The 16,255-nt window shown below is 43.0% G+C and overlaps 1 protein-coding gene across 6 annotated transcripts in view; it reads left to right on the forward strand.

The window, feature by feature from the left end:
* The first annotated feature begins 296 nt into the window (after nt 1-296).
* The window catches only part of LOC118385544 (spectrin alpha chain, non-erythrocytic 1-like), a 55,690-nt gene continuing 39,731 nt past the window's right edge, over nt 297-16,255 (forward strand). For 4 of the 6 annotated variants that reach the window (XM_052521715.1, XM_052521716.1, XM_052521718.1 and 1 more), the window contains exons 1-2: nt 4,428-4,644; nt 15,870-16,109. In XM_052521715.1, the coding sequence (XP_052377675.1) occupies nt 4,558-4,644; nt 15,870-16,109 (327 nt within the window). In that variant the 5' untranslated portion in view covers nt 4,428-4,557. Of the gene's footprint in view, nt 449-4,427; nt 4,645-15,869; nt 16,110-16,255 lie in introns of those variants that run through there. The other 2 variants (XM_052521720.1, XM_052521721.1) reach the window with 2 other exon arrangements.

The following is a 16,255-nucleotide window of genomic DNA, read 5'->3' on the forward strand; positions in this document are numbered from 1 at the left end:
CTATTCCATTTGCACAACAGCATGTGAAATTTATTGTCAATCAGTGTTGCTTCCTAAGTGGACAGTTTGATTTCACAGAAGTGTGATTGACTCGGAGTTACATTGTGTTGTTTAAGTGTTCCCTTTATTTTTTTGAGCAGTGTATTTAACCTTGGAACATGTCTTAAAACCCACATTTAATGTAAATGTCAATTAAATATGAACAAATATGAATCGTTGTTCGTGTTTACACAATTTTCCATAGCATTAATAAATACAGGTAATGACACTTCTACTATTACGTGGGAAACTTTTATTTTTTTAAAACATTTTCGAAATTCCGTGCTCTTGTCTTAGTGTTGCTGACGAGACGGTGGTTCAAAAAGCGCGACAGCTATTTCATTCCGGGAGGTTCGCCCCATTTTCGATCGAGTCCTAGAAGGCTACCCAAGCTCACTGCACAGTAGAGGTAAGAGTGCTATTTAGAACAGTTATTTTGCACATGGTAGCTTTGAATAAAAACGGCTTTACTTACGTGCACTTTCTACTTATAAAGTAACTTGTGTAGGCTCTACTAGCTAGCATTGTCACTCACAACTAGCCTCACCACCCCCCTGCTAACTAGTAAGCTACTTGCATCGTTTTCTTAGATGCAGGCCCGACAACAACTGTCAGGGCACCGTCATCTCCTCCTCGGTTGAAAACAAGCTTGCTTATCTTATTGAGCAAAAACCTTATTATTGGAGGAGGCTAGTTAACTAACTACATTAGCTGAGTCGTAAACCATCTCTGGCTAAGTCAACAAGCTTCCTTGCGCTGACTTTGACAGGTCACCACCTATTCAACAGCAACATGTGCACCTGTTAAATCTTTATAAATTAATGGACGATTTTAATACATGGTACATTATATATTATGTTGTCGGCCATAGCCGAAGGACCCGCCCGGCATCACCGCAATATGATAGTGGCATCACAGACAGAACTGGTAAGAAGGGTTAGTTATTGAATCAAAAAGGCCCCCCGAGGGGGTGTGGTATATGGCCAATAAACCACGCCTGAGGGCTTTTCTTAAGCACGAGGCAACGGTGAGTATATTGGCCATTTACCCCTCCCAGGTCCCATATTGATGTTATAAACTGGATACCAACTTTTAATTAGAGCAGTAAAAATACATGTTTTGTCATACCCGTGATATACCACAACTGTCAGTCAACCACCATTATAAACTGGGAGGGTCGAGCCCTGAATGCTGATTGGCTGACAGCCATGGTATATCAGACCATATACCATGGGTATGCCAAACCATTTATTTTTCTGGATCTAATTATGTTGGTAACCAGTTTATAATAGCAATAAGCCACCCCAGGGTTTGATGTATGGCCAATATACCACGGCTAAGGGCTGTGTCCAGGCATTCCGAGTTGCTTCGTGCATAAGAACAGCCTTTAGCCATCTCAGCCCTTAGCCATCTCGGGCTTTATTACTTAAATATATTTGCCATTGAACAAATTACCAGTGCGTTGTGAATAACATTAGCAACAATAGTGGAATGGTGGGTCGCCTTCAAAATAAAAGTCCCAATTGAAACTGATACTAATGGGAAAATTGTTGATACGTGCCACAATTGGACTAGATCATGTTTAGGGCTGACTCCATTTAGTCAACTGGTCGATTTGTTTGGTCAATAGGCTGTTGGTCTGCCGAGATTTCTTTAGTTGAGCAGCCATATTTATTGTTCATGGTGTACAAGACACCTGTCTGTTTTGCGACAGTCTCAGTGGACTAATCCATTGTGTAGGCCATGGGGATGGCACAGTCCATCACTCTAAGACATGTGATACTGAAATTGTATATGGTTATATTATGGGAAAATAATTGTGCACCGCTAATAACTCGAATAGGATTTGATAACATGCACTTTCTCCCTCGTTGGATATGGTTGCTGTTGCTGACCATGGTTCTGAAACAGTCTTCGGTGCGCCGTAGAATTGGCGCCTTTCCCTATGTTGCAATGTGCATAATAGCAAAATTAGCCAGCATATCGGGATTGAGAACAATGTGGCGGATGTAGTGACAGCAGAGACAAGGAAACAGCCCTTGCCTTAAACTCTATTTGGACGGAATTAGTTTTTCTGAGGGTCGTCGGACAATGCAATTATATGCACAAAACACCACATCTGTAATTTCATTCCCGTCCGAATCAGCCATGTCAGTAATTTGTACATGGCAGGAGAGTAACAGTTCCTGCCAGAGTAACCTACTGTTTGGTGAACTCCCAAGGTCCTCTGATAATACTAGTCCCATGTGAATCGACATCCCTGTGTTTTCAGAGAAATGTCTTGAGTTTGGCAGGTGTTGCTCACGGTTTGAGCAAGAGAACAATAACTGCTTTGATAAATTGAATGAAGTGCTACACACAGCCTATATATGAAGAGCCTACGTGTATTAACTTACACAGTGAATGCTTTTGTTCATATGTTTTGTGTGTATGAATTGAATATTGCCAAATGCACCAGTAAAAAAATATTATGGCTATTTAATGTAACCCTTGCTGTTAATAGATCGCAAAAGCAACATAAAACAGACCTAAACGTTTGGAAATGATAAGTTTACATCCATAGCCTAAAAATGCAGTGCACTGTTTAGCTCACATCTCTGAAGGCTTGGGGGCATTTAGGGCGTCTACTGCAGATCGCTAAAATATCCTAAAGGTTATGATCACACATTTTCAATTTAAATATTATGGCGGCACTATACCAACATTTACATTTTACATTTTACATACCAAAGATGGTTTAGAAACTTGGGAACCGATTTATGATTTTTCAACGCTGATACCGATGATTGGAGGACCAAAAAAAGCAGATACCGATTAATCGGCTGATTTATTATTTAAAAATATATGTATTGAGCATGCTCCTCAAACAGTAGTTGATGCATGGAGTCAAATAAGTGTTTATTTCTCATCTGCTCATATTAAGCACAGCTCCGCCATAACACCGAAGTAGCTTACCGGGCATAATTGGAAAAATGGACCGGCAGGAAAGCGTGCAGCAAACATTCTCTATTCGAGTGCATACAGATGACGTCTTTTTTTGCCTGCCGCTCTCACTGACCATTTGATAATAAAGACGAGATGAAATTGAGAATGGTCTGATGCGTGAAAATAGGATCACTTGAGAGGACAGCTGTGCCGCCTGAGGCGAGCTTTTATTGCGACTTTCTCAACTCATCAATAGCCTGTCGTCTCATCATTTAGCCCATGATATGTTTTGATTTCTAAGACATTCTAGGGTTTGTATCATTCACAACTAAAGTTGCCAAATAACTCCTAAATATAGTAAATTATCCATTTTATGCTTTCTATTTCATTCAGCAAAGTTTAGTTATATTCTTCTTACTATGAAATGTATGTAAAATAATGGCACAGGACTTATAAGCATATCTTGTCTGCTAAATGAACAAGCCTACAGCCTATGGTATGGCACATAGCCAGATAACATATGGTAGGCCAACACATTCTGTTATTCGGAAATACATTTTCTTCATGTCATGTTTCTTTAGACCGGACTAAAATCAATAATGGATGTATATTGAATTGATTTATTAGACTTTGTTAAATGCAGATTTTCCAAAGGTGCGCATCAGTGGCTTGTAGGCATGGAGGCCTGGAGATGTTCATTAACGGTCAATTACCAAAAGACTGGCAGTCTTTTGCATGACAATTACATTCCACTCTTACTTAGTTATACTGTCAGCAGTCTATATGTTCTGTTCAGTTTGTCAATTTTGTGTAGCCTAACGCATATGAACTGGCCTCAGGTTGCCTTCCCTTTTAAGCCTAATCTAATTATCCCCCCCATACTCCACACACTGAGGAGTCTCCCTTTTCTGGTTGTCATGACAATGCTGTTACCCTGGCCTCTGTCCTGTCAGGCTGCTTGCTGGCTGTCCTAACTCACCCTACACTTTGGGCATGCACACTCAACACAAAGCAAATAACGGACCACTTTGTCATGTGACTGAATTCATATTGTAACGAATCACAATTTTCTTCGTCATAATGTCAAGTTATGTTAATTTAATGATGTATTTTTGAATGATTGAAAATAGCCCGTCGATCTGACGTGAAACTGGCGTATGCTCACTGTTGTTGACTTTAGCCAGCACAGACACCTGTCATCGTGTCCCAGTTTATCAAAACAAAACTGGAGTTAACGTTGTGTCACTACTGTGTGTGTGTGTATGTGTGGTGTGTGCATTGCTGTTTGTTTTCCTATCGTAAGGGTGTGCTGGGGTGTTCATCGAAGTCTCTAGAATGCTGAGAGTAGTCAGGCGGACTGTTTGAGAGAAAGGAGGCCATGAGGAGAGAGAGAGGGCGGGAGGGAGAGGGAAAGACGCAAGGGCTGGGCGTTATCTTGGCTTGCTCCCGACACGGCCGAGCCACTGCAGGGGCAATGCGTCTGTCCGCTCTCTGCAGAGAGAGAGAGAATAAGAGGCGTTCAGTTTCTCATTCTTCCTTTATCAGTTGAGATTTGTATCGGGAGCCGAGACCGGAGTGACTGCTGCTGGCTTCATGGCCACCATTGAAATCCAAGACCTAGGGCAACAGCGGGAGACAAGCTGTCTGCCTAGGGAGACTTTGGCCACCACCTCTCCTCAGGTACTGATAGGACATAGCAAAGGCAGTCGGACAGACAAGGCTCTGGATAAGGAGCCTAGAACACCTTGACTCACTGATTATAACTAACGTTGGGTTTCAGTTTGCTGGTTAGCCTATGTCCTCTCATTTTGAGAATTTCAATTGAGTAGCTGGATATGGTGGACTGTTAATGTAACTCTGGTCAGTTGATTGGTTTTAGTTGATAATTAGTCACTGAATTCCTGCATGCGTTTACTGCATGCGTTGTTTGTGTGCAAGACATTTATTTTTTGTCTTGAAGGACTGGGTTAATTTGGTCGTTTTGATTGGTTTTAACTGGACTCCATGGTAACTGGGTTAATTTGGTCAATTTGATTGGTTTTAACTGGACTCCATGGTAACTGGGTTAATTTGGTCGTTTTGATTGGTTTTAACTGGACTCCATGGTAACATGGGTTAATTTGGTCAATTTGATTGGTTTTAACTGGACTCCATGGTAATTGAATCACTGAATTCAGGCCTGTGTACTGCATGCGTTGTGCGACTGGATTTGTGTTCAATGAACCGAGGGTTTGTGTTACTTGAATTGAGCTGGATTAAATTAATGGCACTGACCAATATTTATGAAAAATGCAAGAGAGTCAGGTTTGCATTTGGCATGGTAAACCTTCACAGATGTCAAATGTTTTGACACAGGCTTTCCAATGCGTCATTGACTGGATGACAGCCATTTTGATTTAGCCTAATCCAGACATGATTGTCTTGGTAATGTTCCAGAGTAGGATTTTGGGACTTGTATGACTTTTGTGATGATTTGTGGGAAAAAGATTAACAATAGAGTTCAATATTTTGTCATGTAGCCTAATCTCAGTCTTGTAGATAGTTTTAACAGTGGATGGTGGGTTTGCGAATGAATTCGAATCCCCCCTTGGGCATGCTGTCGATTGGCCAGGACTCTGAGGGAGCTGTAAGAGGTCAAGGTTCACTCGAGGGAAGGGAACTGAAGCATTGTTGGGCTCATATCCTTTTCCTTTCTGCTGCGCTGCTTTTCCTCTTTGCACATTCCTCTGGACTGTGTATCGTTCTGTATGATTTCAATCACTTTCTGACTGCACCCCTTTTGATTTGAATAACACCTTTCATACATGTTTGCCCATAATAAAAGTGGTCATAAAGTTACTATTCATGAAGCATTCAGGAGATAGAGGTGCTCAAAGTTGACCAATTTTGCGTACCCCACCCTTCCATGAGACTTCCGATGTGTTCACCACTGAAAAAGATACATGGTTGAGTTTGATATCATTTGAAAGCTTACAAACATGGTTGTCAAACTATTCTATAATTTCTCGAAAATTTAATGAAGAAATTGACATTAGGTTTTAATGTCTATCTAAAAATGCAGGGTGTCATTTTAAATCATAGAAATATAATTCGTAGAATGGACTTAACCCTTCAGAACCCTGCAATGTAGCTGGTTACACCATTTTGACATTAACATTTAGTTGAATCTTCAACATGCAATTACTACCAGTAAAATGGCTGCCGGTCCACCCACCATCGAATGTCAACTTGAATGGGTATGTCTATTCTATTATCTGTATTTCTATGATTCAATAGGTTTTCTATGGAAGATTGACAGTTCCATTTAACAGTAGATATTCCCACTCAAGTCAAAATTGTTTGTGTGGACCTCCAACCATCTTTGTGGTACCATTTTTGAAAGTTGAAATTTAAATTTTATTCACGTTTTAGTACAATGGTGGAGCAAACTTTCCCCTTAAAGTCAGGACAGTGGAGTCCCTGCCCATCTTTCGAAAACGTCTGAAACCGTACCAATTTGATTAGTAACTTAAATAACTCTCATGGCGCCGTCAATGAAATTAAATGTACATATGATTGTGATGTTGTCTCAGCTAGCTATCTTAAGATAAATGCACTAATTGTAAGTCGCTCTGGATAAGAGCATTGCTGAATGACTAAAATGTAATATTTATCAGCCAAAACACGACACCCTGTAGTGAAGTATGCTGTGTCTCAACCGATGGCAGGCACAACAAACACCTCAGATAATGTAAAATAGAGTCTAAGCAAAAAAACATTGTTTAAAGCAAACAGTTTTCTCAATAAATCAGTTTGACAACCTTTGTAAGCTTTCAAATGACATTACACTAAACCGTTTATATTTTTCAGTGATGAAGACATGGCTGTCTCGTGTTAGGGTGTGGTATGCAAAATGGGTTTACTTGTTTTGGCATCCAGGTCCAAAAAGTCCCTTTCTGACCTCTTCTAACATGGGCAAACTTGTATGGAAGGTTTTCGTTCAGATTTAAGATGGGTGCAGTCAAAGTGACTGAAATCATATGGAATGTACCAAAGATGATACAGTATGAAGATGGGCAGAATCTGCTTCTCCGATAGAAATCCCTGATCACGCTTGTAGGTGATGTCATGGCAATGTTAGCTCATTCGCAAAAACATGTTATCAGATCTAACGATGGTGTCATGCTGAAACTGCGCATTTGAAAGCCTTCAAATCAAAGGCACTCCTTTTGATGTAAAGTTGTTTTTAATGAAAATGTGTTGGTCACTTTCACAAGGTTGTAGTAATGACAGTTTCAGCTACTTAAGACATTGGCTCCAGTTTTTTAGGTTTTGTATTTAGATGTTGAGAAAGTTAACGAAGGACACATTTTTCACTTCTCCCATTGGCTTGCAAAACCCCAAGTCTCCCGAGTCTGCTTAGCAAGCATTCCTGGACGTCTCACGATGTTGCGCCTTTGGGTTTAGAAACTCTGCTTGTACTGTGGGAGCGCCCTGCCGTTTCCTGTAAATTCTTCCGGCCAGCATCCTCCCACTACGGCATATGTTAGTGAGAAGCGTTGTTTCCATGGGAACCAGGAAGGGGCTGTTATGTGACTTCATCGGTTTTCTACTGTCTCTCAGGACTCCATTTGGGAATGAGACTGGGCCTTTAGGATAGAGTGCTCTACTACTCTACCGACTGGTGCCTTTCTGAGTTAATTTGGAAAGGGTTCTTGTGTTGGACTGTTTATTCTCAAGGTTACACCCAAGCTTAACTTCATTCCTCATTCTCTTTTTTTAATGTATTTTTTTATCTCATTCTGTAGCCTAATCATTTGGACAAGTCAGTCATACATGGTCAAGAATTAAGAAAAAAAAAAGCTTTTCCATAACCTGGTACTCAAGATTTTCTCACTTGCCTGTGGAAATTTGAACATATAAGGTAGGGATGTCAAAGTGAAATCCTTATTTGTTCTCAAATCAAAATTAATTACTTTATGCCAGGAAGCCAGCGAGGACTTCGCAGCGCTCAAATGAATGATCTAGGTCGTGGTACTATGAGTGGCAGTAATTCTAATGGAGCAAATTGATACCCCTCGCCTCCCCTCCTTCTCATTCACTCCCACCCACCCACATTTTGTATTCTCTCTCCGTAGAGCGATTTCTCTCTGCACACTTGGGCAGTGATGGGAGCCACACAGGGCTCTAAAAATATCTCTGGCCTCCTCGAATGGAATCTGTGGCATATCCTTATGAGAAAGACCTGATTTTAAAATTGTGAGAGGGTGGGAATAGATACTGTATTGTCAAAGCATCGCTGCTATGGTGGGAATATGAGACTCTTAATAAAAAAATTTTTTTTTTTGCCCTTTTCTCCCCAATTTTGTGATATCCAATTAGTAGTTAGACTTGTCTCATCGCTGCAACTCTCGTAGAGATTCAGGAGAGATGAAGGTCGAGAGTCATGCATCATCCGAAACACTGCTTCTTGACACATTGCTTGCTTAACCCGGAAGCCAGCCGCACCAATGTCTCGGAAGAAACACTGTACATCTGGCGACCGAAGTCAGTGTGCATGCGCCCGAGGTCGCGATGGGACAAGGACATCCCGGCCAGGCAAACCCTCTCCGGACCCGGACGATACTGTGCCAATTGTGTGCCGCCTCATGGATCTCCTGGCCGCGGCCGGCTGCGACAAAGCCTGGGATCAAACCCGGGTCTGTAGTGACTCCTCTAGCACTGCAATGCAGTGGCTTAGACCGCTGCGTCACTCGAGAGGCCCAGACATCTCTATAATACAGAGATAATAGCCAAACCTCATTTGGAGACTTGCTCCTTCCTGGTCTCCTGTCCTCCATTACTAGGAGAAATATCATATACATCACTCTAGACCAGATATAGCCCATTCCACCATCTTGTCCTTACCCCAACCCCTATTCAGCAAGCTGTTTAAGCCTGCCGATCATATGTTTGATATAATATGCCTTCATAACATTAGCTATGTCTGAAAAGGTAGTGTGTGTGGTGATCACAAGTGGTTACTTCAGTGACGAAGAGCTATGGCAGACAGTAACTATGTGAAAATATTAGCTTTTGAGTAAATATTGTCACGAATAGCAAAATAATAGGCTATTAGTTTAGGATAATGTTGATTCCCTTCATTCAGGCGTCGGAGTGAATGGCTGCCGTTTCAGGGGCTCCTAACCAATTGTGCTATTTAAAAAAAATATTTTTTTGTATTCTTTAACTTATTTTGTGTTTCTGCTACTGTCTCTTATGACTGAAAATAGCTTCTGGATATCAGAACAGTGATTACTCACCTCGAACTGGACAAAGATTTCTTTCTTTAATGAGTCTGACGTGAAGGATATACTGTTGCTTCCGGACCAGGCCCAAATCCCCATCATTTGCATTAAGAATAGACGGAGATACAGGGGCCGCAACGTGCAATCACTGGAGAATAAACTGGACGAGCTCTGTTTGAGACTATCCTACCAAAGTGCCTGAAGGACGACACGGATAATATGCAGTTGGTTGGGTTTTCCGTGCATCAGAAAGACAGAACGGCGACCTCCGGTAAAACGTATTCCACACACAGACGCGTACAAAGCTCACCCTTCACTTGGCACATCTGACCATAATTCTATCCTCTTGATTCCTGCTTACAAGTACAAACTAAAGCAGGACGTGCCAGTGACTCCCTCAATACGGAAGTGGTCAGATGATGCGGATGCTACGCTACAGAACTGTTTTGCTTGCACAGAATGGCTGGTGACATGTTCATAAGACTACTGAACGATTAATCAAATTGCCATCCGAAGTATTTGCATTGTTTTTACACTGCTGCTTCTCACTGTTTAATATCTATGCATAGTCACTTTACCCCTACCTACATGTACAAATTACCTCGACTAATCTGTCCCCCTGCACATTTACTCGGTACCGGTACCCCCTGTATATAGCCTCGTTATTGTTATTATTTTAACTTTAGTTAATTTAGTGAATATTTTCTTAACTGCATTGTTGGTTAAGGGCTTGTAAGCATTTCACTCTAAGGTCTACCTACAGCTGTTGTATTCGGCACATGTGACCAATAAAATTAGATTTGCATTGAAAAACACAGACGTTGAATGCACCTCTGCTAAATGACTGAAGGGGGGGACGTGAGAGAACGATGAGTCTTCTAGAGAACCTTGAAACAGCTAAGATTACATAACACTTCAAGTGTGCCGGCCTGTGCTTGAGTACTGACATAATGTCTTTGTTTTTCAAAAGATGTCCTATGAACTTGGTACTGAAGTGGCAATTTAGCCAGCTACCAGGGCCAGTATTTAACCCATACTTCTCACCTGCTATCAAGGCCTATAGTGATGATCCATCCTTCATGTGGCGGCAGGGTAGCCTGTGGGGCGGCAGGGTAGCCTAGTGGGGCGGCAGGGTAGCCTAGTGGGGCGGCAGGGTAGCCTAGTGGGGCGGCAGGGTAGCCTAGTGGGGCGGCAGGGTAAATATAAAAAATAATAATATATGCCATTTAGTAGACGTGGGGTCATGTGTGCATACATTCTACATGGGTGGTAGCACTACCCTGGCGTGGGGCGCCATGCTCTACCAACTGAGCTACAGAAGGGTAGCCTAGTGGGGCGGCAGGTGGGGCGGCAGGGTAGCCTAGTGGGGCGGCAGGGTAGCCTAGTGGGGCGGCAGGGTAGCCTAGTGGGGCGGCAGGGTAGCCTAGTGGGGCGGCAGGGTAGCCTAGTGGTTAGAGTGTTGGACTAGTAAGTTCGAATCCCCGAGCTGACAAGGTACAAATCTGTCGTTCTGCCCCTGAACAGGCAGTTAACCCACTGTTCCTAGGCCGTCATTGAAAATAAGAATGTGTTCTTAACTGACTTGCCTGGTTAAATAAAGGTTGAAAAAAAAAGTGGTCTAGTATAGTGTGTTTAGTGGCCTCACCACAACAGGATGCGGGTCGACTACCTCAAGAAACAACCTCTGTATGTGTACAGTAGGCCAGTCCTAAACACTGTTGGGTCTTAACCACCATGGAGCGGTTTTTATTTTTATTGCTGCTGTGTAGAAATCAGGTGGTTGGACTTTGACTGACTTATCGCCTTGCGGATGGAATTTGTGCTGTTGTGTGTTTTTCAGTCTCCTCTTAACACGAAAATTGAATGTGCTTGTTGGAGAGAGAGCAAAGGTTACATAAACAGTGAGCTTCAAGGAAGTCTTCCGCTCTGCTGTTTAGTAGTTGTGTGTGTGTGTGTGTGTGTGTGTGGGTGGGAGGTGATTGAGGGAAAGTGTCATAGAGAGGGAGGTGGTAGATGGAGGTGGTTAGTGTTATCTACCATTCACACCATTCGGAGTCGAGTGCTATCTGCTATTGCAGAAGCACTGTGCTAGAGGGCCTTCTGGCGGTCGAAGATACAACCTGTACTATGAAATGGCCTCCTCCCTCCACAAGTTAATTCATGTCATTTGATAAATACTACTAAATGTATTTTGGTCTGTAATGTAGCCATTTACTTGACACCTGGAACTGCACACCGATTCAATTGACTTTTAAGCCACTCGTCAAAGATGCCAAACTCTTTACAGGTTGTGTGATTTCAAGTTTACACCAAAGCAGCAATTTTTACAGATCTTGTTGTCACTCCTTCTACAATAACTTTGGCACATTGTGTCAAAGAGCAGCATAGTCTCTCCCAGGAGAAGCCGGTGCCCCAAAGACACCGTGTTCCAAAGACTGTTTTCTCATTGGTCCAGAGAGCTGTCCCTCAGCCCAGTTAGCAGACTTAGTCAAGAAGTGTGTGCATTTATGCTCTCAGGCAGATATCAGAGCAGAACGTGTCTCGGTTAGCTAAATGCTGGGATGATTTAAGCCGTTAGTGAATTGGGACTGGCGTTAGGGGATGTGGTGGGGGGGGATATCAACTAGTCGGTTGCTTTTTACAGAAAATGGGCCAATGTAGAGAGGCTAGTAATCAGCTTAGTCAGACAGCCTGACTCGTGGTGTTTTTCACAATCTAGTCTGTTGTTTCTGCCATTTCTATCTATGTAGCTGTGTTTGTTTCGATGGCAGTGGCAATGTACTCCCAAGAGCTATTCAGAACACTCACCAGTTTCCTGTGCTGCTGGTGTCTCCTCCGTGGGTTAGCTTAATGGTGTGAAGGTTCGAGGTTGTTTTGGGAGAAATGGAATCAGGCCTGGTCTGTTGAGGAGAGCCAGCCAGCCCAGAAGCCCCTGTGTGGACCAGACCAGGCGGTGTCTCCTGGATCTGCTGAATGGAAAGCCACCATACTGCTGACACCAATAATCCTACTGTCAGATAGGGACCATTTCACTCTTTCACCTTCCATCTCTTTCTCATCCCTCTTTCTCTCGGTCTGAATGGTAGCTGTGCTCTAACAGTGTGCCTCTCATCTGGTCTAGCAGTCCCCCGTGCCCATTTGACTGACTGACTGTCAGTGATATTTTGTCTTTGTCTCTCTGTGTGTGTGTTCCCCTTTGCTCATGGTGTTCACTGACAGATCAATGTTCTGTCCCTCCTTACTGAAAGTAATTAGGATTCACTTTTCACTGAAATTATGTTAATTTTCATAATATTATCATATTATTATATATATTGTCTTTTCCATGTCTGTTGTGAAACCCCATATCTGTATCTTTAATTATGGAAGCACTTGAGAACAAGTTGGAAGTAAAAATGGCTAAGACAATTTATTTTGACAATGTCTTAAGCCAGTGTATGAAAGCGGTATGACATGGTCTGTTGGAACTGGGTGAGAGACTCATGCTCACACATTCCTGACCTGAGATGAAGGGTCTGTGAGTTTTCTAGCTATGGTGTTCAGCTGGACTGGCCTCCCTCCACCATGGCCTGGTCAGAGGTCACAGTGACCTGATAAGGCACAGTGTCTGTAACGCCGCCCTGAGAAAGACTCCAGATTTAGGGCTGGGGCGACATAGATTTAATTTGAATTTACAGTACCAGTCAAAAGTTGAGACACCTACTCATTCAAGGGTTTTTCTTAAATAGTAAAAATGTGTACATTGTAGAATAATAGTGATGTAAAAAGTGTTAACTTGTTAGTGGTCCCTTCGTGCGCCAATCCCTTTAGCGGGATTGATTTGACAACATCCAGTGAAATTGCAGAGCGCCAAATTCAAACTAATTCAATATTCAAGATTCATGAAAATATAAGTGTAATACATCAACATAAAGCTTAACTTCTTGTTAATCCAGCCGCTGTGTCAGATTTCAAAAAGGCTTTACGGTGAAAGCACTCCATGCGATTATCTGAGGACAGCTCCCCCGCATACAAACACATGAAAATCATTTTCAACCAGGCAGGTGGCGACACAAAAGTCAGAAATAACGATATAATACACACACACACACACACTTCCACCCATTCTACAGTTTAGGACATTTGTCTGAGAACTCACGGGCCATACTGCATGTCTTGGTTAGATCCTTTTTCCCATTAAGATGGGGTTTTAATTAATTGAACTATTGTCTGATAGGAGTTTGAAGATCCAAAATGTCCCAGAAACATCACAAATGGTCCTTTAGTTCGATAATGTCCTTCTTTATATCCCCAAAATGTCAATTTTATTTGGCGTGTTTGATTCAGAAATACACCGGTTCCAACTCGGTCCCAACATGCCTACAAAGTATCTAATAAGTTACCTGTAAACTTGGTCCAAACATTTCAAACAATGTTCCTAATCCAACCTCTGGTACCCTAAAACAAACCCGTCTGGTTTTGGCTTAGTGGGACTATCATTGACCCAACACACCCCCAGGCTGTGTAAGGGCTATTTGACCAAGAAGGAGAGTGATGGAGTGCTGCATCAGATGGCATGGCATCTACAATCACCTGACCTCAACCCAATTTTGAGATGGGTTGAATGAGTTGAACCGCAGAGTGAAGGAATAGCAGATGCAAATGCTCAGCATGTGTGGGAACTTCTTCAAGACTGTTGGAAAAGCCTTCCAGGTGACTTTCATGAAGCTGGTTGAGAGAATGCCAAGAGTGTGCAAAGCTGTCAAGGCAAAGGGTGGCTACTTTTAAATAACTTTTTTTTGTTTACTACATGATTCCATATGTGTTATTTCATAGTTTTGATGTTTTCGCTATTATTCTACAATGTAGAAAATAGTTTAAAAAAATACATTGAATGAGAAGGTGTGTCAACTTTTGACTGGTACTGTATATTTTTGCGTGAAAATCTTAGTCGTTCTCATAGTTGGAGGCCTCACGTGCTAAAACAAAATATTGTCTATTTAAAAATATTCAGTGATGGAAAATGGTCCAACTTGCCATTTTGAATGCAATGTAGATGATACAGTTCACTGTTACATCAGCTTCAAAGGCCTAAATCGTTGGATGGTAATTCAGGAATTTGTGGTGTTACACACACTCCTTAAATAGCACCATATTTGTAGCCCCCCATTCTCATTCATGTGTGAGAGGAAGCATTTGGGGTATGCCTGCCTTGCAGCGACTGAGTAACAGCCACCCAGAGTGGGGTCCTCTAGCAGCCCCTCTCTGCTATCCAGGCTGGGGGACAAGAATACAGGGTGAGTGACACTGACCCTGTCTGTTGACCTCACCCTACTCATCTACCTTACAGGCCTCCACTCTCCCCTGGTGTACGGTTGGATGGGTCGGGTTTGGGGTGTATAGGCAGGGTGTGAGGGCCACTGTGTGGGCTGACAGCCGCAGTCCTATTGTGCATGGGGGCCTGGTTACTGTTGGTTCAGAGCTGTGTGGAATTTCTGCCTATTCCCCCCCATGACATTCTTGTCATCTTAGCTGCTTGACTGGAGAGGAGCTGGCTACTTCACTGGGGAGTTTTTGTCAATTCATAGCATGGTTAGCCTTGTCTGGTTCTCTTCCACAAAGTTACGTGGCATTTCCTCTAGATCCGTTCTTGTGTGGTGAGTAGCGATCCATAATGTGCTGCACTGTGTTCAATTGCCCCCAGGGAAAGAGAAAAGAATGAACTGCACTGTGTGATATTTGGAACCCCTTTTGGAAGTCCTCCACATGTATTGTGTGTCTACGAGCTCTTGTGTTTTTAAAAGCCTAATGATGAGAGAAATCGGATGATGGGCAAGTAGAAATACTCAATGTGGGCCTCCTGAGTGGCGCAGTGCTAGCTGTGCCACTAGAGATCCTGGTTCGGGTCCAGGCTCTGTTGTAGCCGGCCGCGACTGGAAGACCCATGGGGCAGCGCACAATTGGCCCAGCGTCGTCCGGGTTAGGGGAGGGTTTGGCTGGCAGGGATGTTCTTGTCCCATCGCGCTCTAGTAACCCTTGTGGGGGCCCGGGCACACTGCACGCTGCCACGGTCGCCAGTGTTTCCTCCGACACGTTGGTGCGGCTGGCTTCTGGATTAAGCGGGCATTGTGTCAAGAAGCCGGCTGGGTTGAGTTTCTGAGGACGCACGGCTCTCGTCCTTCGCCTCTCCTGAGTCCGTACGGGAGTTGCAGAGATGGGACAAGACTGTAACTACCAATTTGATACCATGAAATTGGGGTGAAAAAGGGGTCAATTAAAATAAGTAATAGTCAATGTGATCATGCTAGCGTAACCATGGCAGTCTCAGTTGGACCATTTTATTTTTGTTCTATTCAAAGAGATGGTAGCAGCCATCTTGTTCATACACTCATGCATTTGCCAGCAGCCATCTTAACATTCTCATCCACTCATCCCAATTGTAGTAACTATTAATGTTGACAACTAGAAAACAAAAGTTCCAGCTGAAACATTGTTTCAAATAGAAAGTAGTAATAATGATTAGCCTACAACGGAAATATAATTACTAGAACAGGCAAAGCCCATCAGTAATTCTATTTTCTATGGATAACAATGGGCTACTCCTGTAATATTATAAAACGTTCTAAATCCTAATTTCCCCCTGTATTTCTGTGTCATCAGAGAATGGATACCAGTGGGGTGAAAGTGCTGGAGTCTGCCGACGACATCCAGGAGCGCCGGCAGCAGGTGTTGGATCGGTACCGGCGCTTCAAGGAGCTGTCGGGTGTGCGCCGGCAGAAGCTGGAGGACTCGTACCGCTTCCAGTTCTTCCGCCGCGATGCCGACGAGCTGGAGAAGTGGATCCAGGAGAAGCTGCAGATCGCCTCCGATGAGAACTACAAGGACCCCACCAACCTCCAGGTCAGTGCAGATGGATAGGAAGCCAGTTGAGGCTAATAAAATAAATGATGACTTGGACTTGGGTGGAGCTCTAAGCAGGGCATAGAAAGTGAATACTGAAGTAAAGATCCTGATTTGATTGGCCTATATGATGCACAAGCAACTTG

This window comes from Oncorhynchus keta, chromosome 6 (genome assembly GCF_023373465.1).
Source record: "Oncorhynchus keta strain PuntledgeMale-10-30-2019 chromosome 6, Oket_V2, whole genome shotgun sequence".
Taxonomy (NCBI): domain Eukaryota; kingdom Metazoa; phylum Chordata; class Actinopteri; order Salmoniformes; family Salmonidae; genus Oncorhynchus; species Oncorhynchus keta.